This window comes from Archocentrus centrarchus, chromosome 2 (genome assembly GCF_007364275.1).
Source record: "Archocentrus centrarchus isolate MPI-CPG fArcCen1 chromosome 2, fArcCen1, whole genome shotgun sequence".
Lineage (NCBI taxonomy): Eukaryota > Metazoa > Chordata > Actinopteri > Cichliformes > Cichlidae > Archocentrus > Archocentrus centrarchus.
In genome coordinates, this window is record NC_044347.1 from 12795193 (window position 1) to 12818886 (window position 23694).

Sequence of the window (23694 nt, forward strand, 5' to 3'; positions counted from 1 at the left end):
TGTTTCATGATCTGAAACATGCAAGGGTGGCAAATATGCCAAAAAATAAATAAATTAAGAAGTGGGCAAATACTTTTTCACAGCACTATAAAAGTTTTATTATCTGTCCACATTAGAAGAACCTCTGAAATTGCTTCTTAAACCCTTTTTTAATACATGTGTCACCATGTCCCGTCCTGTCAGAAGTACATGCTTGTCTCCTTTCTTGCAAATGGCAACAGAGTCTTAGAGCTTGAATCCAATTACTCCCTGCAAAGCCACAGCGTGGGCCCAGCTTTGCAGGGTGGGTTGAGTCAACAGGAGGGAAAGGTGGGCTGGTGGTGTTTCAACAAGCAGCTGACGGGACGACTTTTCATCTGAGTGGGTTTAGAGCGCAAACGGTGGGCTCAGAACAACAAGGGGACTTCTAAAGCTCGCTCTGAGACGTTGTCGCGTCACCATGGGAGCTCCTTCGGTGCAGGTTTCCTCCCCTGTTTGCAGGAAGAGTGGTACAGTCCGTGTTGCCTAGGTGAGTTGACACTGCTTAGTGGGATAGGCCGTATCAGCAGAGCCCATTGTTTTCAGGGGCTTTGGCTACTCGGGCAGAGTGGGCGCCCCTGTCTGTGTATGTTTCCACTCTCTGGACATGTTTGTCTTTTAGAAGATAAAGAGAAGATTTCCACTCCCAGGTACTTCCTCTTTTCCTCCCTCTGTGCCTGTCTTTTTACTTCATCATCTCCTCTGATTCAATCAGTTGGTTTCCTCTCAACTGGGATTAAATCAGGAAGCGATGAATAAGTTTGAGATAACGGCAGCTTTTCGCTGCCTAGGTGATATATATAAAGGTTGAGAAGCAGTGGCACATTTTCCCAAAGTCTGCCAAACTGCTTGAAGGGAGTTTTATTTGTTTCTATTTTCCTTTATTTTCTGAAGATTCCCACTGAGATGGAAAGGAGGTGGATGGCATTAATGCAGGTAAAACACGTCTGTGTGTAACTGAGTCTCGGCTTTAGCAGACACGCCTGGTGTGGATTTAAAAGGCAGGTTATGTGTGTGGAGTCTTAAACCTGTTGCTCTCTGACTGTTGTCATGTTCACAAAAGAAAGACGCACACGTTAGCCTCAGTTTACAGCAGCAGTAAGGAGGTGTGGTAGTCATCTCCATCCTCTGACATTTATGCAGTTCAAAGTTTAACTAACGTGTGTTTTAAAGGGTAATGTTTAGCTTTAAATGTTGGCTGTCCTCAGATTTGTGTCTGTTACACATTTCCAGGATTTTTGAAGCTGCACTTTTACTAAATGCCCCAAAATAGAGAGAGAAAAATCAAGTAAGTTACCAGCGCTTGTTTCCTTTGCTACTGGAAACAAGTTGTACATAAATTGTTAGGAGGCTGCTTTGCAGCTTTACAGCTGGAGTAATCACAGTCTGATGAAAGCCTCTGAAAGGTGTAACGCTGGGAAAATTAACCTGTGTGGATGCAAATGGATCTTTGTTCATGCCGTGGTGCAAGTTTTTCTTAAAAGATCTTTTTGCAGTTGCCAGTAATTACTGCACCACCTTTTACTTCATCTGTATTTATATCAGGCTTTTCAAAACAAAGTGCAGAGCGATAATAAAAGCAACAAATGTGAAAAATTCGAAATCGTAGAAAACCTCATTCTAAACTGCTAGAACTGACGAAGGCTTTTATAAAAGAGGCGAAACCTTTCTAAGAAACTGTTTGTTTTTTTTTCTTCAAGCTACAGAGATTTTCCAGATGTTGGTCATCCTTAAACAGAGTTTTTGTACGTTTCTCATTGCTGCATTGGATTCTTCTTCTCTCTTCTTTTTGTTTTTTATTTCTTTGTTTTCCGGGTTGGGGGGGGGGTCACCGATAAGCCCAGCTGTGATGACACCGGCACTTTCTTTTGTGTGGGTGGCGCTCAGAGCTCAGTGGAGGCCAGATCAGCCCCCACAGACGGCCGCTTGTTTGGGTTCCATCGCCAGCGAGCTGGTGAATCAGCAACATGTGTCACCACTGAGCTGGAGGTGAAAGGGCGAGGGAGCGATAGAGGAACTGCCCAGAGAGGGAGGCTGGTGATGTAATACAGTGGATAAATAATTTCTTGTATATGTCATTATCCTACTGTGGGCCAGCTAATTAGTTACAAGGACAAAAAACTGACACTTCTGGCTATGAAACAGTTCAGAAGTTTGAATTTATTTTGGATTTTCTCCACACAGGAACAAAAGTATACACACAGGCTCAAATATAAACATACACTCACTTAAATCTTTTAATAAGTGGTGCTGAAGATTCCCCAGTGTCTTTTTAACTTGACAAGGCCGAAGCCTGTTAAGTTCTCCTCAGTGATCATGATTGACTACAACTGGCAGCGTGTCTTTGCAGGAGGAACATGTTTGATATATGCAACCTTTCAAGCTGCGCCGCACTAAAACCACCGAATGAAGGCCAGCTGTGAAGTTACAGTGCAGTGCAAACTGTGCGTCACATGGATTTGCATGCATTCAGACGTCGATGCAGAACATGTGTAAATGTTTTCATACTTGATTCTAATCTGCAGCCAAGTGTGTTTTACACTTGCTGGGATTGCAGCTTGATCAGGCTATCAATACTCGTTCAATCAATAAAATGAATTTCACTTTGATCTGCCAACAAACTAAAGCAATTTCCACATCTCCTTTGTTAGACCGTGGGATGGTTGGATTTAATGTGAATATGGATCCAATTTAAAGTTTCACACACTCTCAGCGATAAAATAATTCACTTAAATTAAAATCTTTATTTTAACTGTGCTAAATCCCAAAATGAGTGATTTCTGCAGCTTTAATCTCATATTATTTGCAATTTTACTGTTATGTTTTTATGCTCTTTATAAATTTTTTAAAACAATTTTATCATCATCATCCTGTAACATCTCTGATCGGAGTAGGCGGCACTCGCGTGGATCATTTTGTGCAGAAGAGTCGTGTGATGCGTGAAATGTGAGCGCGCACAGAAACCGCCGTCGTGATGCTCGTCACCTCTGACCGGGGGTTTCAGGTTTTGCTGAGTCAGCTAAAGCAGAGGAAGCCTGGCTGTGCTGAACTTTGTTTACTTTTGTCTCATTATAATAATTGTCCCCAGTGTTGGTAATGTGGGCTGTGACAGTGAAGTGTCCTCATTGTTTACAGGGTTACAGCAACGTTACTGTAAAGAAGTTTGGTTGTCTCATTTTAAAGCACCCAGATAAAAGTTTCATTTACAGTTTTGGGTGAATTTGATAAAGATGGGTGAGTCGAACTGTAACGTCCCTTCACGTGATTTGTATTAAGCTGCTGCAGAGCTCGCAGCCTGTCCTCCCGCACAGTGGAGGAGTTATCTCAGGGTGAAGTAGTCCACTCGGCGTCTGCCCCCTCAGTCTGACATTTGCTGGTATCTCTCAAAACAGACCTGGACCTGGGCCAAACATTCCTGTGTGTAGTGTTTGCTGAGAAGGACGCTGAAGTAAACGGTCAGCAAGGGGGGGAAAAAAAATGGCCGTGGGGAAAATGGAAGTGTGATGGAATGAAGCGCCAACTGAGTGCGACGTATCAGGCTGATAACAGGACAAATAAAAAGGCAAATATTTAACCACTTTTATTTTTCAAGTCTTTCACAGAAAATGTGGAAGTTTGGAGGTTAAAATCAGAGAATGTTTATAAAAGATAACAGTCACCCGCAGGTTTCTGGACTCCACCTCAACTTTAGCTTTATGACCACCATGTTTTGTTTTGTTACTTGTTTGTTTTGAGCCAAAAGTGATCAGATTTTAATGACAATGCTATGAACAAATTAATTTCTGCTGTAAAGTCAGACATTTCAGCGTTTTAGAGTCAGCCTCAAGTGGCCACTAGAGGAACTGGAGTTTCTGGCACTTCTGCTCTGAAGTTTGCCTCTTGGTTAAAATGTAGATTAGATGAGGTTTAGTGGCATGTTTTCAAAGCACAAATATATCTATAACAAACTCGTTGTCCAGTAGTTTTGGCCACCAAAAAGTTAGCGTCACATTTCACGACCTGACCGTCTTCACTCCGTGTTAATTTACTTTCCCAGCAGCCTCAGTGGCTCTCTGCAGAGTCAGCTACTCACAGACCAAACATTAGATTACTGCAAGGACGCTGGACAGGACAATAACTCCTCCCATGTCAGATCCCCCCTTTATAATCCTTAAGAAAATCACCCAAGGGGGTGGGTGTGTGTGTGTGTGTGTGTGTGTGTGTTCGCGTTCAGACTGGGAGCAGCAGGAGGAGGAGGCAGTAGTAGCTCTTGAGTCATGGAGTTGTCAGATTCCTCAGGGTGCTCGTCTCCGCCTGGCTGGTGGGAGTAGTCATGTTTAAGTGTGTCTTTTTTTTTTTTGTCCTGAAGTCTTTTTTTAAAAACTAGCCAGCTGTGGAGGAATGGAGGGAAAGTGCGCTTTTTGAACCACAACTATCAGCTTACACACACACACACACAATCTGTTTCACATAGCTGGTAAGTTACCTTGTTTTGCGCCTTCTTTAATGTTATTTGTTTATTAAAGGCAGTCCTAATTTCTGCAAAGAAAACTGTGTCAGGCAGATCTGAAGACTCGCTGTTGTCTCTACTGGGTGTATTTTAGACAAATATTAGGCCCCTGTTATTAGTTTTTGACCTTTTAAGCCTGTTTCCACACATACCTGGGTATTTTGCTATGAGTTTTAATGATTCTGTCACATTTAGGCCATTGAAAACTGACCTCCTGCAAAAAAAAAAAATCCCTCCAGGGTACATAAACTTTTGGAAACAGGGACACAGATACCTGTGTCTGCTTCCTGATGTCTGTCCTTCTCTGGCTGTAACTAAGCAACAAACCGTCTCTCTGTATGTCACATGATACCATAGAGATTATTACTGTAACTCGTGGAAACGCTGCTCGTATTTCCGTCAGGACCACCTTTGCTTTGGTTCTGAAAGGGAGGTGGTGGTGGAGAGAGGACCCGGGGTGCAAAGGCAGGCAGAGTAGTAGAATTGGTATTAAATTAGTGGTGGGGATAATTTTGAGCAACCAGAAGAGTGGTAAGGATGTGTATCCACCATCTTGCACCACAAATTATGCCCATAGTGGGTTGCAAAGCAGCTTGCAGGGACAGCAGCAACAGATTTCAGGCTGGAGCAACTTAAAACTGTGAGATTTACCAACAGAATATGTAGAAGGGATTCAGCTGAGCCATAAGCAGATATGTACTGGCAATGAGATCGGCTGATGTGCCCTTCACTCTATGATAAAGATAAATACAAATTTCCAAGTTAAAGGCAGCTGCATCAGAGCCAAAGCAGCACCATTTAAAATAAATTTATCCATCCATCCATCCATCCATTCTCTTCCGCTTATCCTTTTCAGGGTTGCAGGGGGGCTTGAGCCTATCCCATCTGAAACAGAGCGAGAGGCAGGGTACACCCTGTACAGGTCTCCAGCCTGTCGCAGGGCCATTTATTTAATCATAAGATATTTTAAAAACAATAGAGAAAAATGTAAAAAAGAAAAAAAATAAGCTTAATATCATCGTATATGTGTATATTGTAACCGTCATTTTTCCTTAATATGAGCTCCTTCCAGATCCTTCCATATTGCCGCCTTCCTTGTGCTTTGCGAGATTCTCGATGACGGCTGAACTCGTTTCCATCTGGGTCAGCCGCCTTTCGTTTTCACGTTTAGTTCTTCCCGAATGAACACGGTGCGACTCGTGTTTCCTGGAAGCAAGCGGTGGGATATCTGTGACAGAGCAGTTGTGTGGCCTGACAATAGATCCTCAGCGCCTCAGGAAGCGGGACATTTGCATTTCCATTGTGCAGCAGCTTGTTTGGAGCCAATGTAACTCTCACTTTTTGTGTTGCATTGTGGGGAGGGAGTGAGGGCTTTTAAGTGTTGGTGTTTAAACACAGATAGCCACTTTGATAAAAACTCTTCTGCAAATTAGCCACCTTGACATTGAAGAAAAAAAAAAAAAAAGGTTTATTTGGAACATACAGGAGACGAGGAGCTGGTCTGTGGTTTATAACCAGAGAGAGGTAGGTTACAGTCTCTGGAATTGGACAACAGCAACAGCAGGTGGCTAATATTCAAAATAAATTCACCCATGCCCACCACTGATTGGATGCATCTCAGCTGTTTTAATTTTGATGGGATAGTCTTTGTTTTCTAATTTGTGTTAATTCCCAGCTGACTGCATGTGAATGTAACAATGCATAGAGTCTGCTCCGCTGTTCAACTTTACCGCACAACAAGCTCAGCAGTTTGCATGTATGAAATCTTTTCCTTCAGCACAGAATATACAGTATATCACACCAAGTGTCAGTGTGTCAGAAGTTGCCTGAGAGAGGACCCAAATGCTTGATGCTGAGAGTCAGGATGCACAAATGAACTTTATATTCTCAGAAACAACACAGCAAAAAAAGCACGAAAGACCATAATCCAAAACTTTAAATGACTCAAGTGAACCTATGAAAGTTTTTCTGCCACTGAAAGTAACATTTTTTGACTTATACATGGCAATAGATTTTTTTTTTTTTTTTCAGTGGTGGAAACAAGCTTTCATAATCGAACACTGGAACTTTTCATCTGGCTGAAATACTAACTCAAATTTCAGAGAACATAACTCAAAATCAAGAAGTTTTAGCTCTGCCTGTCATGCTTTCCATAATTCTTAGCCTTTCTTTAAATATTTTGATTTTTACAACGAGCACACTGGAGAGAAAAGATGTGTATTAAATACAGCTGGTGAGTGATTATTAACAACACACCAGCATCTGCAGCCAGAGTCAGAGCGTTAGAGAGGATTTATGCCATCACAGTGACTTGGAGGCACTCCAGACTCGTGGAAGATGGCCAGTATCGATGTCCAGCTTGAAGTGAGGGTTCCTCAGGGAGGGGAAATTCCTCCCTGCATTCCTTTGCTGAAAGAATGTGAATCCATTGCACCCTGGCAGGGTTAATGTTTTGTTCAGGGCAGGTAAAGTCTCATCTGGTCGAGATATTTCACCCTTGGGCAGCTCTGATAATGGCCTCCTCAAATTAACAGCGCTGTGAAATTTTAAAGAACTCAGTTCAATCTCAAACATGATGGTTCAACTTTTCACACAGCCTGTATATAAAAGACAGACTCCAGGATCCACTCAGGAAATACTCATCTTTCCCCAAACGACCGGTGGTTGCAGATGGTTGCAGACTGGTCTCTAGGCCTGTGACTGGGGCCTTATTCACTTGATCCTGCATTGTTATCATGAATGTCACACATCAAAAATGGCAAACATGTGGTTAGTGGTCACATGGCTGCACATAACTGCTCTCAAAATCTGTCCTGGAAAAAATGTATCCATGCTTCTGTTTTCTCCAGGCTGGATTATTGAACTGTTTTCTTTCTGGTATGAGTGAAGCGTCACTTTCTCGTATCCAGCTGGTTCACAGTGCAGCAGCGAGTCTTCTTACTCTCTCCACTGACTCCCAGTGTGTTTTAGAACTGATTTAAACATTTTACTGATCACTTTTAAAGTACTTCAGGGTCTGGAGCTACAGAGCTGAATGATGACACCTTATGAGCCAGTTCACAGCTTTTTCACACCAAATGCAAAGCTAAGTTTCACCTCTCATTTATCATGTAAATACAGTTGTGTTGGACCAGGAGCAGTGCAATCAATAACTGGAGTCATGTTACAGTCACACATGTTAACAACTTAATGTGAAGTCACATGATTTTTCTCACTTTTCCCCAAAAAGCAAAGTTGAACCACACAGCTGCTGCCTTTAAATGGCACCTGTAAGCTTGCTCTTCAGTTGAGTGCAGGTGGTGTCAAGAGTATCCCAGCAGATGCAGTGTGAAGCAGATTTTTCACCAAACTTGATATTGCAGTAGGCAGATGCGCCTGTATTTGCATCGTTGCATAGACTTTGTGTGTTTCCCTCCTGGCTTAAATCGAAAGGTGACCATGCTTTTGCCATGGCTCAGAAAAATCAGTGACTTCCTTTTTTATACATTTCTTTTGGTCTTTTTGTCCTGCTCTTATTTTCCTTCCATTCTCTCATGTATGGAAACTTGCTTTCTGCCATCCGTAAGTCGAAATCTTGAGTTATCTCAAACTTTCAACTTACTAACTCAAACTTCTGAGAAAATAACTAAAAATTGAGAAAATCACTTGAAATGTTGACTTAAAAACTTAACTTAAAACAATGCTTTTTTTTTTTCAGTGGCAGAAACAAGCGTCCATAATTATGGATTTTTCAAATTCTCATGTTGTGTTTTTCGAAGTATTGTGTTCCTCTGTCATTTCTTTAATTTTATCTGGTTTTACCTCTGGCCTTTAATTTCAATTCTGCTTTTGCTCGCCCGTCAGATGACTTTGAAAATGACTCATGAGCTTACGCCATACCATCCGTCCAACAAGTCTCCCGACTCTTCTCTTTTTATATCGTGGGCCACCAGCAGCCTATTTCGGTCTTAAGTAAGTTGGATCAGTGAAACTCGCCTTTCTGCCAGTGTAAAGATATTTAATGACACATTTAATCCCTGAGATATCTTAATAGAAGAAAAAGCAGTACAATTTCAACACTTCTCAACAGTTTTTCTGCATGTTAAATAAATGCTGCTGTAGTAAAGAAAGAAATCTGTCAGCAAGACTTAAATTGTTAGAAGTAAATGTGTAAAATTACAGAAGATGATTTTGTAGCTTTTTGCCCAGACTGGCCTGTAATTATAAAACAACATTTTTGTTAATTCATAGAAAATTCCACCACCACAAAAAAACACCCATAAACTTCTATAGTAGTAAATAAACAGGAACTTGTCCATCATTAAATTGTTTATCTATTACATAATTACTTTTTGTAGTTTGAATGGCCGTGGTGGAGGTCTTTATCTGTAGGAAGAGCTGGAAAAGTTATGAAAATACACTTAAAATTTTTGCCTTCCTTCACCTTTTCCAAAGCCGTCCAGTGGCCGGTCCGGAGTCTTTACTGGGCCAATTCTAGACCCCGGGACTTATGTTTAACACCCTTGTGAAACTTGCAGTGAATGAGCACCTGACTGTGCTCAAGGTCAAGGTCACAATTGTTGTATTACGGGCAGTAACATGAACTGTGGAGGACTGTGTGCTAGATGAGCTACAGCGCCACTGACATTCTGGATAAAAGGTGCTATTTAACCAAAATTATTCTTATATGCTGAAGTGAGTAATTAGCCAGCTGAAAACAAGTGTGACAGAATAATAGGAACATACAAGAACCATCCATCCATGCATCCATTTTCTTCTGCTTATCCAATTCAGGGTACGTATACGAACCAATGGTTACAGAATCAAACAGGATAATTTCAACCTAAGCATAACTATCCAAAACCATGCTAATGTGGGAAAACTGCCCTAGGCTCCCTCACTCTGTAACCTCAGTAAATGCTTTTCTGATGACTTCATGAGCTCAGTCACTCGTTTCAGATTTTACTGAAAAGAACGTGAGGTTTATTTTGTAAATTATGCTTCCTTGTAGAGTCAGAAAGGATTCTTCAGGGTCCAGATCTGGAGAAAACCCATGCAGACATACATCATCATCTTTTTTTCTAACCTTTGGCTTTTCCTCCTCTTATTTCTGCCTCTCTTCTTCACCCACTGCCCATCAGGGTTAAAATGGTAGATGTTGTGTCGCCACGCACAATGCCGTCAGAAACTGAGGTGCATGTGGCGAGGAGCTTTCTCACCAAGATTTTGCGAAGCTCCATGAGGTACCGTCCAGTTAGCTTGTGTCTGGCTGTGTTTGGTGGTAGTTTTTGGTGGAGCTACGTGGTGTCAGGTCATCGAGTTTTGTGCTTTGTGGTCCTTTGTAGTATTTTTTTTCTATGTATGGTTCAGTCTGTTCAGTCCGCATATCTTTAGTTATGACTTGCACATTTGTGACTGTAATCCATTTTGTGGTGTTTACCACCATTGTGGGATTTGTCATAATTACATGTGCAGCACATTAACTTGACTTGCTGCATTGTTTGTTTTTCTGGTTTAACATGTTGTGGAAAAATTAATCTGTGCGATCCTTTTCAACATGCTTTCCAGGAAGAACCGCTTCAAGGGGTACGTGCAAGTTTGGTGTGAGCAAAATGAAACTGTAAAGCTGTCAGTTTAGCTTTGTGGGGTTCTACCAAGGTACTGATGATTAATCAAATAGAGTTTGCAGATAGAGCAAACAGTAGAGGTATGAAAAACAAAGCTATTTATTTTTGTATTTTTAGTCACTAAAATAGCTTGGTCACTCAAGTGTTAAGTTTTCACCTGTTTTTGCCGTAGCCTGGTAAGAGGTAAAATGCTACTACTGCCAGGTGCTACTAATTCAACTAAAAGCTCATTGCCAGCCATCATTAAACAACAAAAAAAAAAGATCGGGCACCAGATCTGTAATGTATGTATGGTGCTGTGAGATTAGAGTCTGTGGATGACTTTAGCCATCAAAAAGTCTCTTTGAAAGAGGAACTTGTTCAAATGATAAACAAAAAGTAGGTCCAGAGCAAAATGCTGCCAGTTCACAAGTCTGCCACAACTATACTTATTCATTTGAGAGAGGTTTTGGGTAGAGTGGAATAGCTGTATAGTTCTCACTGAAAATAAAATGTCAGTGCAATAAATAAGATGTAAGAATGAAGTGTTTTTGTTTTTTTTTTAACTTTAATCCTTGCAGCTCTGTGGGCTTAGAGTAATACAAATATTTACACTATTTAAAGCACTTTATCACCCTGAAGTGACTGAATACATAGTGGTATCAGGGAGGAGATGGATAGTTGATGGATGACATTAACGCAAATGTTAAAGTGTAGAACTATGATATCCTACCGCCTGTCTCCTGTGAGAGAGTTTGAGAAAATGCTCAAGAAAGCATTTGCTGACCCTCTGCTTTGCAGGAAGAATGACCCAGGCTTGCGGCCCCATTCCTGGCACACCTCCAAGCTGACAGAGGAGGAGCCTCCCGAGAGAGAGGCAACCACAGCCCCAGTCTGGCAGCCAAAGCATGAAGCAAGGTGAGCTTTTTGGGTTTATCTTGATTTCATTAGACAGATCACCAAATTCAAGCATTATTTTTTTTTTCTAATCATGCCCTTCAGGCCCAAAGAGTCATCCACTCAAGGAGACCAGAGCATCCAGCACCAGTTAACCAGTCAGTTCAGCTCAGCGAACAACATGGAGAGACTCGAGCGTCACTACCCGTCAGGCCGTCTTTCCCCAAATAAATACGGCAGCAGTGCTGAGCCACACTGTGGACCAGGAGGCAAGAGGGACTCTGGGTTCAGCTGTTTCTCAAGTGGCTCCAGCCCCCCTATTCATGACCTTAGTGCAACTAGTAGAAAGGGAACCAGCACGGAAAGCATTTTCTTTAAGGGCCTTCAGAGTGAAGGACCTCAGCAGACTGAGCGGCCCAGGTACCTGCAGCCAACACTGGGGAATGGAAGCTGGAAGGAGCAGCCGGCATGTCGGGTTTCCATTGCTGGGAGATCCAACGTAGGCCCAGTGTGGCAGGTACCAGACAGGAAAAAGTCTCAGTCTCCTCCACCACCTCCTCCCCTGCGTAGTGACAGCTTTGCAGCCACAAAGGTGTTCCCTTACTGTGAAGGTCCAGCAAAGAGCCACGGCAAATCATTTGAAAATCTGACAGAAAGTAACCACCACAATGGCCTCAGATCCCACCAGGAGAAAACCTCAGAGACCAGACGTAGCTTCAACCCAATGCCCGCCAAAGACTTCCTCCACCCAAACACACCAGCTGATTACAACCACAAACAGCTCAACCCCAACAAACATTTCTCCTTGTCTAGCAGTGACGTCAGACAGTCTCATTACACCCAAATACCTGCCCACCAAAGGCAGTTCAGTGATGAAAGTCCCTTCTACTTCCTGCAGACTGGAAAGGCTCCTCCCACCAAGACTCAAAGTGTAGGAAGCTACTATCGCAGTCTCCAGGATCTGCCCACAAATGCTTTCACCCGAAAACAGCACTCCACAGCATCCATGGCAAATACTGCAGCAAACCCAATCATGGGGAGTGGGGGGCACAAGAGGTACTACAGTCTGGCAAGTAAGCATTCAGTCCAGACTGTGGAGTACAAGGCCAGGCAGGGCAAAACTGAAAGCCGGATGACAGAAACAGAGAAACACCACTGGATGAACCTCAATGAAGCAGGCTTCCCAAGTTCCTCGAAGACTAACACTAAGGCAAAATACACTCTTCCTCAGTCCCAGATGCCTTACGGTGAAAATAAGGAATGTCACAGCCATTCCCGTTTTGGGAATGGTCTTTACTACAATCACCAGACCTCTGAACTTTCTCTTCGAACCCCAGAGGATGCTGCAAAGAGAGGCGAAGGCCACTCTAATGACATGAAAAGACACTTTCCAGCACATCACGTCAATGATCACAAGGCTAATCTTCCAAGACACCAGGACCTGTGGGTGCCTCAAGAAGACCAACGAATAACTGCCCTGAAAACTCCACTCCTCCACTCTCTGACTCAAGAGAGCAGGAGCCTAGCAGCAACGACCACAAGTGTCCTGGCTACCCAGGATGCCAGTGACACCATGACTGCCAGCAGTGCAAAAGCAAATCGCCGTAGTGACCGCTACGCCACCACCCTCCGTAAAGAGATCCAGCAGAAGCGAGCCCAGCTGCAAAAGAGCCGCAGCGCTGCAACTCTGACTGGTGATGCAAAGGATGAGGATACAGAGGAGTGGAGATCCATGGAAGCTTCTACATCTTCTGGTGTTTCCTACTCAAATACTTACAAGGACCACCTGAAAGAGGCACAGGCCAGGGTCCTCCAGGCCACTTCCTTCCAGAGACGAGACCTAGAGCCCCAGGGACCAGAAGCCTCAATACTTAAAACCCCCAATGTACGCGTTAGAGGACGTAAGCGATGCCAGCTGGCGAAGAGGACACACTCTTTTTCAGAGCCTGACAAAATGGACAAAGTGGGAGTGGAAGGAGAATCCCAAACAGGCTCATTTGGGGAGCGGAGGAAGTTCTTTGAGGCCAAACCAGCCTTTTCCAGGCCTGTGCTGAAGTCAAGTCAGGGTGCAAATTTGAACACGGACCTGGATGAGTCAGGCAAACCCAAAAAAGGAGCTCCCTCTATAGGGTCTGTGGAGGCACAGCCATCCATGGACCCCAACCACCTCAGCCCTGGCCATAAGGTCTTATTGGAGCAGCAGAGGCTTGGTACGTTTGCTGAGTATCAGGCCACATGGAGCAAGCAGAAGAAGTCATCAGAAGCCAAGACGCAAGGGCGGTATCACTCAGCGGAGAACATCTTAGATGCGGGTGCAGAGGAGAAGGCCATCTGCATACATGAGAGGTCCAGATCTTCTCCTTCTGCAGACTTCTATACACAGGTGACCAGGATTAACAGGGGTAATATTGTAGATTCCAGAATGAGTACAAAAGTCAGTTGGAAGGTAACTTTAGGTTTAAGGCATACGCAACTTTGGCGTAGTCGGTTGTTGAATAGGTTTAGGCAACTAAAAGGTCCTGTTTAAGACCAGGGAAAACACTGAAAGAAACCCTTGTTACACCTCTCTTGACAAGCAAGTAAATATTTGAACAACAACCTGAAGTACAGATACTTTAAGTAAACTTCACCTTTCTATTGCAGAATATTCCTTCTCCTTGGCGAGACACTCAGGCCCAACAGAGCAGTTTAACCACCAGGTAATATTATAACTTTGAGTTTGTTTGTACTAGATTGTACATATGGCATTAGCATGTTGTATATTGTCTGTTGTTGTTGTTATTTTTAGCTGGGAGCAACCATATTTGGATTAAAGGGTCAAGTGTTAACAGCTTAATTTAGCAAACTGCATGGACGGACTGTTCAGGTGCATCACACAGACTGCATCCATGAGCGATCCAGATCTTCTCCCTCTGCATCTTTATCTGTATCTGCTAATTAGTGCTAATTAGTAGCATACCAATAATATGTTTGACTTTATGGCCCATCCAGATGATGGACACGGAGAAATACCACTGGGCTTCCATTCACTAAAACTGACACTGAGTTCTTGTATAGCTACAGTATTGAGCATAAGTCATGACCCAGCCCTCATTTTTTTATATGTTGCTCGTAAAATGGGAAATAGGTGCAGCGATTTATTGGAACATATGCAAACATACATGGAACTACAGTATTTAAGGCAAAAACCGAGTTTTTACAATTTTAACAAGCTTGAATGTAAATATTTGGTGTGACCGTCTTTATTCTTCAACACAGCCTGAACTGAAAATGTAAAGACAAGATATTTGCAAAGTATTGTACACTCCCTCTGTGTTCACCAACACGTATATGTGTCCGGAGGAATGCTCTTCAGTTACACTGAGATATCTGGCGAGAGGAAATCTCTATTTGGTTTCATATAAATGTGGAATCTATCCAGTCTGTGACATTTCAGAGCAGAAAGAGCAACTCTGTTTCTCCTTCCTCCTGAGCTGAAGTGATCATTTTCAGTCACACTAGATCCTTTTTTTTTTTTTTTTTTTTTTATCCTAACTTTATCTTCTGCTGTTGGAGCTCATGTTCAGGTGAACAGAATCTCCTCAGACTCCAGTCGTCAACTACACCCACATTTACAAAAGTCTCTGAGCAGCTACCGGTCATTTACAGTGGGTGGAGAGTGTATCAGTTTATCCGTAAGCTGCTGTTGACAAAGAACACTTATCTGCTGTGTACGTGATCAGTAATCCTCAGCATTGGCTCCTTTTTGTTGATGTGCTGCCTGGTGAGCAAAGTGAGACATAGACACCTTTTAGAAAAAAGGAAATTCAGCCTTATCTTTCAGCAGAACCTTAACTCAGCGGTGTAAATTCACAAAAATGGGCTGTTTTAGGCAGTTATCTAGCTGTCCAGAACATGACCTATAAATAGCAGAATAAACTGTGTTAAGTACTATTTTTTTTTTTTCGAGGTGTTCTGAAACAGCTGGAGTTGTTTTTCTGCTCAGACATGTGGTTCAGCCATCCAAAAAAATAACTTCTGACTCATGTCGATGCCTGCTTTCTTCCCAGAACCGACACAAAAAACGCACAGTACATATTTCAACATGACTGAAAGATCTGAACTGAAAAGGCCCGAATCATCTTGTTGGGAGATGAAATTAATTTGTGTTTTTTTTTTTTAGGCTGCGTGAGGTTTAATGTTGCCCAGGTGCTGATGCTGAGGTTTGTCTTTATTTTGACCTGTAGAGGGAAGTCAGAGAGCAGGCTTCAATACGAGCTTGACCACAGCCCACAGCTGGTTGAGGGCCTCTCTCCAGGCCTCCCTGACCACAGGACAAAGCCCGAAGCTGCCATTCCCGCCCACACCACGCTCTCCTCTGGCCCTCGCAGCCTCAGCCCCATCCCTGGCTCCGAGCACCCAGCCCAGCCGCCACAACCCCAGAGCCTTCTGCCGCCACCCAGGCTCCATTTAGGCCCAGAAACCACATCCTCCTCCCAGGAATTCCTCGCTGGTGCCCAGGCAGATCCGGCAGCAGTCCAGTCTCTGTCCATTTCTGTCTCTGTCACCCAGCACAATGCTGCTGCCGCTGCCATTGCCGCTGCTGCTCAGGTCTCCCCCGCTGGCCCCGCCTCGGCCATCTCCCCTCGCCTCACAGAGATGTCCTGTGCAGACGTGAACAAAGGAGCTGAAGAAAATGAGGAGAAGCAGCAGTCAGGGCCACCTTCTCCTTCCTCATCTCCACTCTCCTCCTCCTCCTCCTGCACAGCCCCTCTGTCTCTTCCTAGGACCGATCGAGCGCGGTCTCCTTCACCACAGTTTGCGCCGCTGAGGCTGACCGACAAACCGCCTGCCGCGTCCGTGCAGGATGACTCACTGCTCAGGTAAGCAGCTTAACCCGAGAGCTAAAGGTCTCCTCTCTGCCCCTTGTTACGTAAAGCTTCTCCTTCCCTGTTCCCAGAGAAGAGGCTTTGAGGAGCAGCTTTAGGTAAACAAGTCCAGGAGGGAACGTGAGATTTAAAACAGAACAACGGCGCACAAACAAAACACAGATCGAAGCAGTGACGTAGCTGCTCCGCCAGCAGCCGTAGATGCAGAAAGCGCTCACAGAGTCCAATCGAACCCGAGGCTGTAATTTTCTTAAAGCCACACGGCTGCTGCGACCTTTGATTTCCACTGAAGTGCAGCTGAGTGATTCTGCCTTCAATTAGAAACTTACTCTATATAAATCTCCTGTCTCATGTTTCATCCTCTTTGACTCAGTTGGAGTTTAATATTATTTGTTCTCATCCATCCTATTAAAAAAAGGGGACTTATTCAAATCACAGCTTTTACCAACCAGTTTATTCTAAATTCATGGATGTTAATGTGTTATATCATTGTAATTATCAGCATCTTTTTAAATATACTGATAATGATTTAAATGGTATATTCCGCACATTATGCACTAACTTGTGCTAAATGAAGCAGTTAAATACACCAGTCTTACAGTGAATACCAGAAACTTCAGTAGGAGCTACAGTCCTAGAATAATTTTAAGTCATGCATCTTTAAATTTTCCAGCTTTGGTCCTGGTGTGATTCTTTTCCAGGTTGGAAAGCGAATCAAAGCACCCTGAAGTGATGGACGTGAGCGGTCAGGTGAGGAAAGTCCCCGTGAGGATCGTCCACGCTGTGAGTAGCTCAGAGCGCCAGGGCCGGGCCTATCTGCCACAGAGCAGCGAGACCTGCAGCCTCGTTGAGCCACTGCCTCGCATCCCCTCCCTGGCCGCCACGGAGCATCCGTCCTCATCCCGGTTCAGCGCCTACAACCGCCAGGCTGCACAGGAGTCAGCATCTGAGCCCAGCTCAGCTGGCGCCCAACACTCAGAGGAAGACGCAAAGAGAGAGGAGCTGGTAAGGGACATTATGGGTAAAGACAAGTCCCTAGTGGACATCCTGGATCAGAGTGGCAGGAAGACCACCATGGACCTGATGGAGGGGCTCTTCCCACCAGAGGAGGAGATCCTGGAGGGAGCCCAGCAGCGCAGGAGGGCCTCAGCTGGATCCAGACTGCCCACATCATCCCCTGGGAGCACAGAAAGGTGGGAAACTGAAGCAGTTAACGGTTAAAGATCTCAGCGGGTCAAACGTTAATCTTTCAAATTGTTACTGCAGTAACAGTAAGTGGATAGAGAAGAGGATGATTTTACACCTGAGATAACTGTTTAGCTGTGTTTTAGACAGAGGATGAACTGGCCCACTGTAAGATAAATAAGGATTGTTTCTAACTATGAATCATGCAAAGCTACTCTAGTAGAGTCCAGGTATAAAAGTAAAGAGCTGGAGAATAATGGGTGAACTACAAGGCTGCTTTCCCGTTTTCCAGACCATCCTGCCCTCTGGTGGACAAATGTTGCAGTTTCATATGTTGTCCACTTTCTTCAACATAATCGCCTTTAGTAGACAGAAACATGTATCTCCCGACTGCTGCAGGCTACTCTTAAAGCTACTTGTGGTAATATTTCCAAAGGTCTTACTTATACTAATAACATAACTATATTTTTGCAGTTTGGAAACACCTCCTTTATTTATACAGATAAAAGCCTCAGTTCACATGATTAAAGAACCGAAAAGATCTGGTTTCAAATCATTGTATCCAGTGTTTCAGCTCCTTCTGTGCAGTATTTCAGGAAAAATTGGGCATCATACTGTAAAGCTTTATTCCTAATTCGGTCCTAAAATACCGAGAGAACAGAGGCTGTGAGGATTATGGTGTTTACACCTGTGTGTATGCAGATAAGAGAGATTTATAGATAAAAACCAACCAATAGGAGCACAGAGATGGCCACTTAGCATTAGCGTACAGAGAACTGTGATTTCCGCATTTTCCACAGCCAGTATTATAACGTAGAGCACAATGGTAGGAAGTATTTAACATCTGAATGTCCTGGCCAGGTGCATCCATAAAGCTCAAATCACTGTGAGAGAGAAGCAGGATTTATTCTTAAAGTAGAAAATATGGTAGGGATCTTGTTGTTGGAGATAATATATAAATATATTATTTTGGTGTCATCACCAAAATATTTTCAACTGAGGAGTTTGAAGATTTTGAGTACAAATACAGAACCTGCTAGTTCAGATGTGTTTGTCTGTGTGCACTTCAGAAGGGAGGAGGAGGAGGTATCGGTATCAGCAGCAGCCTCGCTGGTCCCCAGCTCCTCCTACTACAACACATCAGCTCCCAAAGCTGAGCTCCTCATCAAGATGAAGGACATGCAGGAGCAGTTGGAGGAGCAAGACTCAGAGGATGAGCTGGATGTTGATCTGGTCAGTAAAAAGGTAAAACACACCCAGTTTACGTTTTACTGCACATGCTGTCCTGCAGACCTGAATCAGTCAAATTAATGTTTTTGTGCGTGTAATTCATTACCTCCAGCAAGAGCTGATCTCCAGCCTAGCGAGGAAGCTGGAGGTGCTACGGGAAGCGAGGCAGAGCTTGCAGGAGGACGTGGAGGACAACGAGGCTTTGGGCCGTGAAGTGGAGGCCACCGTGCAGCGCCTCTGTCAGCCCAACCAGCTCGACAAGTTCCGCATGTTCGTGGGCGACCTGGACAAGGTTGTTAGCTTGCTGCTGTCGCTGTCGGGACGTCTCGCCCGGGTGGAGAACGCCCTCAACAGCCTGGAGGATGAAGCACCGCCTGAGGAGAAGGTAACCCTGGAGAAATCAGCAGCTTCCCTCTGGTTTATGGAAGTTTACAGGAATTTTTAGCTCATTGTTTAGCCCTTACTTTTATATCCTTTTTTGTGTGGACTTAACAGCATATTTAGTATTTGCCCCACATACTTTACTGGCTCTAGCTTACAAAATTGAACAAAAAAAAAGCTGAAGAAGCTGATCATCCCTACTGAAACCCTGTGATGATTTGCAGACAGAGCAGCAGCTGAAACAGTATGAACAGTAGTAGAGTTTTAACGCTGACACGAGGCAATAAACACAATCTTTACCTTCCTTTTATGCTTATAAAAATTGGAAATTGCATTCAAATAACACACAATATATGTCTGCAATACTGTACAAAAATCAGTGACAACAGGTCTGATGGAGCTATGAATCTAAATTTGACATTTTTGGTTCAAATTATTGTCAGCACGTACAGAGGAGGACAGCAGTGAGTGTCCACAGCCATCTGTAAAACACGGCAGAGGCTCTGTCATGGTTTGGGGCTGCATTTCAGCCACTGGTGTTGGAGGTCTTGTTAAAATTGATGCAGAAAATTACTGTCAGATTTCGATCCACCATCTGGAAAGCATCTGATTGTGTACTTTTGTATACTTACTCTGGATGGCAATACTTTGGCCTCCAGTAACACTGTGAGAAATGAAGGACATTGAGGGATATGTCCTTCAATGCACATATTAATCAAATATGTAGGACAGCTTTTTTGCATTTGCGCAAAATTTCTAAAATCAGAAATATCCTTTCTCAGAGTGATGCTGAAATGCATTTATTACTTCTAGGGTGGACTATTGTAATTCATTATTATCAGGCTGTCCTAAAAGCTTCCTGAAAAGCCTTCAGCTGATGCAAAATGCAGCAGCTAGAGTACTGACAGGGACTAGAAAGAGAGAGCAGATTTCTCCCATATTGGCTTCTCTTCATTGGCTCCCTGTTAAATCTAGAATAGAATTTAAAATCCTTCTCCTCACATACAAGGTCTTAAATAATCAGGCACCATCTTATCTCAAAGACCTCATAGTACCATATCACCCCAACAGAGCACTTCACTCTCAGACTGCTGGCTTACTTGTGGTTCCTAGGATACTTAAGAGTAGAATGGGAGGCAGAGCCTTCAGCTTTCAGGCCCCTCTTCTGTGGAACCAGCTTCCAGCTGATTCAGGAGACAGACACCCTCTCTATTTTTAAGATTAGGCTTAAAACTTTACTTTATGACAAAGTTTATAGTTAGGGCTGGATCAGGTGACCCTGAACCATCCCTTAGTTATGCTGCTATAGGCCTAGGCTGCTGGGGGTTCCCCATGATGCTTTTCATTCACCTCTTTTACTCTTTTACACCCCACTCTGCATTTAATCATTAGTTAATATTAATCTCTGGCTCTCTTTCACAGTGTGTGTTTTGCCCTGTCTCTCTTCCCTCAGCCCTCAGTCTGCTTCTGGAGTTTTTCCTCCCCACTGTCACCAAGTGCTTGCTCACAGGGTGTTGTTTTGCCTGTTGGGTTCTCTCTGTAATTATTGTAGGGTCTTTACCTTACAATATAAAGCACCTTGACACAACTTTTTGTTGTGATTTGGTGCTATATAAATAAAGCTGAATTGAATTGACTTGATTGGCAACAGCTTCATTTTTTAGCCGCAGTTGCTTAATAATTGCTTGACGTGTGTTTGCTAATAAGTCTTCCATTTCCTTGTTTATGCTGCCCCCAAGCAGGATTAATGTGATCAAATAATGCATAGAAGATCTAAATTAATAACTAAAGCCTGTCCTCCATCAGCGAACCCTGACGGAGAAACGAAAGCTGCTGATGCGGCAGCATGAAGACGCCAAAGAGCTGAAGGAGAACCTGGACCGTCGGGAGCATCTGGTGTCCAGCATCATGGAGGCCCACCTGGACATGGAGAGCCTGGACGATTACAGACATTTCGTCAAGATGAAGTCTGCCCTCATCATCGAGCAGCGCAAGCTGGAAGACAAGATTAAGCTGGGCGAGGAGCAGCTGAAGTGCCTGATGGACAGCCTGCCGCTGGAGCAGAGACCATTGCTCTGATTCAGTCAGAAGGACTGGACGCATTTCAAGTTGAAGCATATAATTTTTATATGAATATCATTAAACTGTGTGTGAGTTTGTGACCTCAGCCTGGCTTTGATGCCAGTGGAGGTGCTGTTTGTTAATCATGTGGTTTTAAACCAAACTGAGGAGCCTCAGGAACCAAATCAGACACCAAGATTTGTCAATTAGTCCTTTTACAGCTTAATGTGGATCAATGCTGCTCATTTCCAGCTCCTTATTGTAATTTTTGGATCCTCCAGAGCAGTTTTGCATGATTAACAGTTTAAAATAATCCTTTCTTTTTTCCGGGTGCTGGTGCCGCCTGTTTTCTTCTGATTGGTTGCCCCTTATAAACAGCGTGTCACTATGACATCATTTAGAGCCAAGAGCAGAAAAAACTGTCCAAATTTGGAACAGTCTGAACCTTGACCTTTTGGCCCAGGGGGACATACTCTGATCTCATTATTTAAAATTTTAGCCATGTTTATTATGAGCATCCACCACTGGAGCAGGAAACATATGGCAGAAAATCAGGAAAAACAGAGCAGGTCCACTTTAAAAACTGACAGTTTCTTTGAGGCCCAGTTTTTACTCATAAGGATTTGACAAGAACACAAACGTGTTGCCATTTGTAATTAATGGATTCATGACAAGGATGTTTGTCCACAACATACAGAGAGGGACAGGGAGGCACGATAGCTCTCTGTTTCAGTCTGTTGGGGGTTTTTTTTGTAATTTTTTGCTGCTTAACAGACTTTATTAAAGGAAGTGATGGAATAGACCATCATCGCCTATATTTGCAGTGATGGTCCTGAAGGTTTCTGTAGTCATAATGGGCTCGTATTCTTGATTTTTTTATTTATTTATTTTTTCTCATTACCCAGAGGTCAGTAAACACTGCTGATTTTCTGTCAATCTTGTGCACCTTGTGCAGTCTGCGTCACCATAAACCATAGACTGTACATAAAAGATGGATGGAGCCACCACGATGTCACCCATTGGTTAGTGAAGTCCCGTTATGGCGCCATAAGCTGAGCTTTTTTTTTTGTGTTGGTGTCTTTGTGTTTTGACACCAGACGTTAACTGAGGGGTGGCTCTGACTGAAAAACCGAGGATGCTGCACACTCATTGGCTAACAGGTCATGACTGACAAGTCGTTAACCAGTGATTCTAATGGTGTGTTTGCACTGAACTCGCATGAATACAGACAGGAAGAGGACTGGGACCAAGTTACAGACACATATTTCCAGAATTTAACATAATGGGGTGAATGGGGCTTTAGCAGCTGATTTCTCAGAGGACTGCCAGTAACTTCCAGCAGCCATTTGCAGCCGGTTGTGGAATATACATTTTTCCTATCCTTGCCAGATGGTTGCCAACTTGTCTCTAGGCCTGTATGACTGAGGGCTAAGCTAAAGGAGCAACAACACCACAAGCAAACACACATCAGCGCTCCAAGGCCAATGTATTTATTAAGTAATATTACAGCCAAGACAGACTTTTAATATATAAAGATTTATACATTGAGCAACCACTGGTTGCTAGGGAAAATGTGCTTTCTGTGATCAGTTGAAGGTTGCTGGCTGTTGCTAGCATGAAAGTGATTGCAAAGAAGTATATGGCTTGTTTTCAAATAGACTCGTATACAACTGGAAGACTTTTTACAGAGGCATCAACCCCAGGTGGCCTTTATAAAGAAGGCACTTCAGTGGTGGCTTCACTTTCCATCTTTTATATACAGTCTATGCCAGGAACTCAAATATGTTGCTTGTTTTTTCTTATTTTTTGCAGCAGAGCAGCGCCCCCTATCAGTTTTGTGACGTGAAGTGAACCAACTTTTTAATCACCTATTAGCATCCCAAAGACAAAATATTTCATGTAATATTGCAGTAAGGGCAAAGTTTAATACAAAAATATTTATACACTGAGTGTTATGTGCTAATAGTGCTAAAAGTAACAAGCTTTTGATTTCTGCTGAGCTGCTCGCTGTTTGAAGCCGTTTTAAAATGTCATGAAGTTGAACCTTTTTCGAGACACTTGTCAAGTTGACCGTTTAATACGTAGAACTGCTACCGCATATGAATTGTGATATTTTACTGATCCTTGTATGAAAGCTGCTTTTCTTTTGCACCTCAGAGAGGTGAAGCTCCTAAAACCAAATGATGCTGTTACCTTGCTCGTCTCATCACCCTGCAGTGTTTCTATTCCCTTCTAATGTTCACGTTTTAATTGTGTGTTTTTCTTGTTTTGGTTTTTTTTGAACTTGCTGAAAGTGGCTGGGTCACGTGTGTTTTAAGTTTTCAAGTAATTTTTCCTAGTAATTTATTGTATGGCTTTGGGTGGAAATGCATTTGAAGAAAAGAGAAGGGTTTTCCCTGTAATTACCCAGCAAACATTTCAGTTTCAATTACATGATGACTTAACATCTTTTCTCAACTTCTGGTTTCAAGGAAAAGTGAAAATTGTGTAATTTTTCTCATGGCTTACTCTGTGTTGTCTAATACAGTTAAAAAGAATGAGTTTGAATCCAAACGATCTGTTGAGGACGAGAATCTTCAATTACAAACTGTTGCTTTCTTTTGTGCAGTGTTCTCTAAGACCAGATGCTACTTTTACATGTGATAAATATCTCATTTTAGAGTGAAACTCTTCTTTTTTTATTTATTTGTGCCAGAATAAAGGGTGGATTTGATAATAACTAGACTATATTCTCATGAAACAGCATTAATGTCACTCCTGCTGGGTTTTCTTAAATACAGGCTGATTTTTCTCCTCGGAGTAAGAAGACTGAGACACAGCTGGTGTTTCTGCGGAGGCTGATATAAAAAGTTAGCACTTTACTCTCATACACTGCATATATGTTTATGTGAAAATGTGCCTACTGTAGCCTCACACCTCTGTGATCTCCACAGACTGTTGTACAGCCCACACTTCATGTCTGCAGAAGGCAATAAAGTGA

The 23694-nt window shown here is 43.1% G+C and overlaps 1 protein-coding gene across 4 annotated transcripts; it reads left to right on the forward strand.

The window, feature by feature from the left end:
• Positions 1-540: 540 nt before the first annotated feature.
• LOC115791925 (protein Shroom2-like) lies at positions 541-23694 on the forward strand. Of its 4 annotated transcripts, XM_030746227.1 has the most exons (12): positions 541-668; positions 8351-8458; positions 9628-9729; positions 10055-10072; positions 10894-11010; positions 11095-13372; positions 13633-13688; positions 15216-15851; positions 16559-17050; positions 18113-18287; positions 18385-18657; positions 20460-23694. In XM_030746227.1, the coding sequence occupies exons 2-12, from the start codon at positions 8370-8372 to the stop codon at positions 20730-20732; spliced, it is 4509 nt and encodes a 1502-aa protein (XP_030602087.1). In that variant the 5' UTR covers positions 541-668; positions 8351-8369; the 3' UTR covers positions 20733-23694. The 4 variants fall into 4 exon arrangements, with proteins under 4 accessions (XP_030602087.1, XP_030602112.1, XP_030602096.1 ...); XM_030746252.1 differs by lacking the exons at positions 8351-8458; positions 9628-9729 and adding an exon at positions 913-954 and having other exon boundaries at positions 543-668; XM_030746236.1 differs by lacking the exons at positions 8351-8458; positions 9628-9729 and having other exon boundaries at positions 558-668.

What these genes read in the sequence shown, in the direction of transcription:
- LOC115791925 (XM_030746227.1), top strand. Translation starts at nt 8,370, where the DNA reads ATGAGCTTACGCCATACCATCCGTCCAACAAGTCTCCCGACTCTTCTC. An exon ending in GCAGCCTATTTCGGTCTTAA is followed by an intron (nt 8,459 to 9,627) that starts GTAAGTTGGATC and finishes ACTGCCCATCAG; the next exon opens with GGTTAAAATGGTAGATGTTG. An exon ending in CAGAGCAGTTTAACCACCAG is followed by an intron (nt 13,689 to 15,215) that starts GTAATATTATAA and finishes TTTGACCTGTAG; the next exon opens with AGGGAAGTCAGAGAGCAGGC.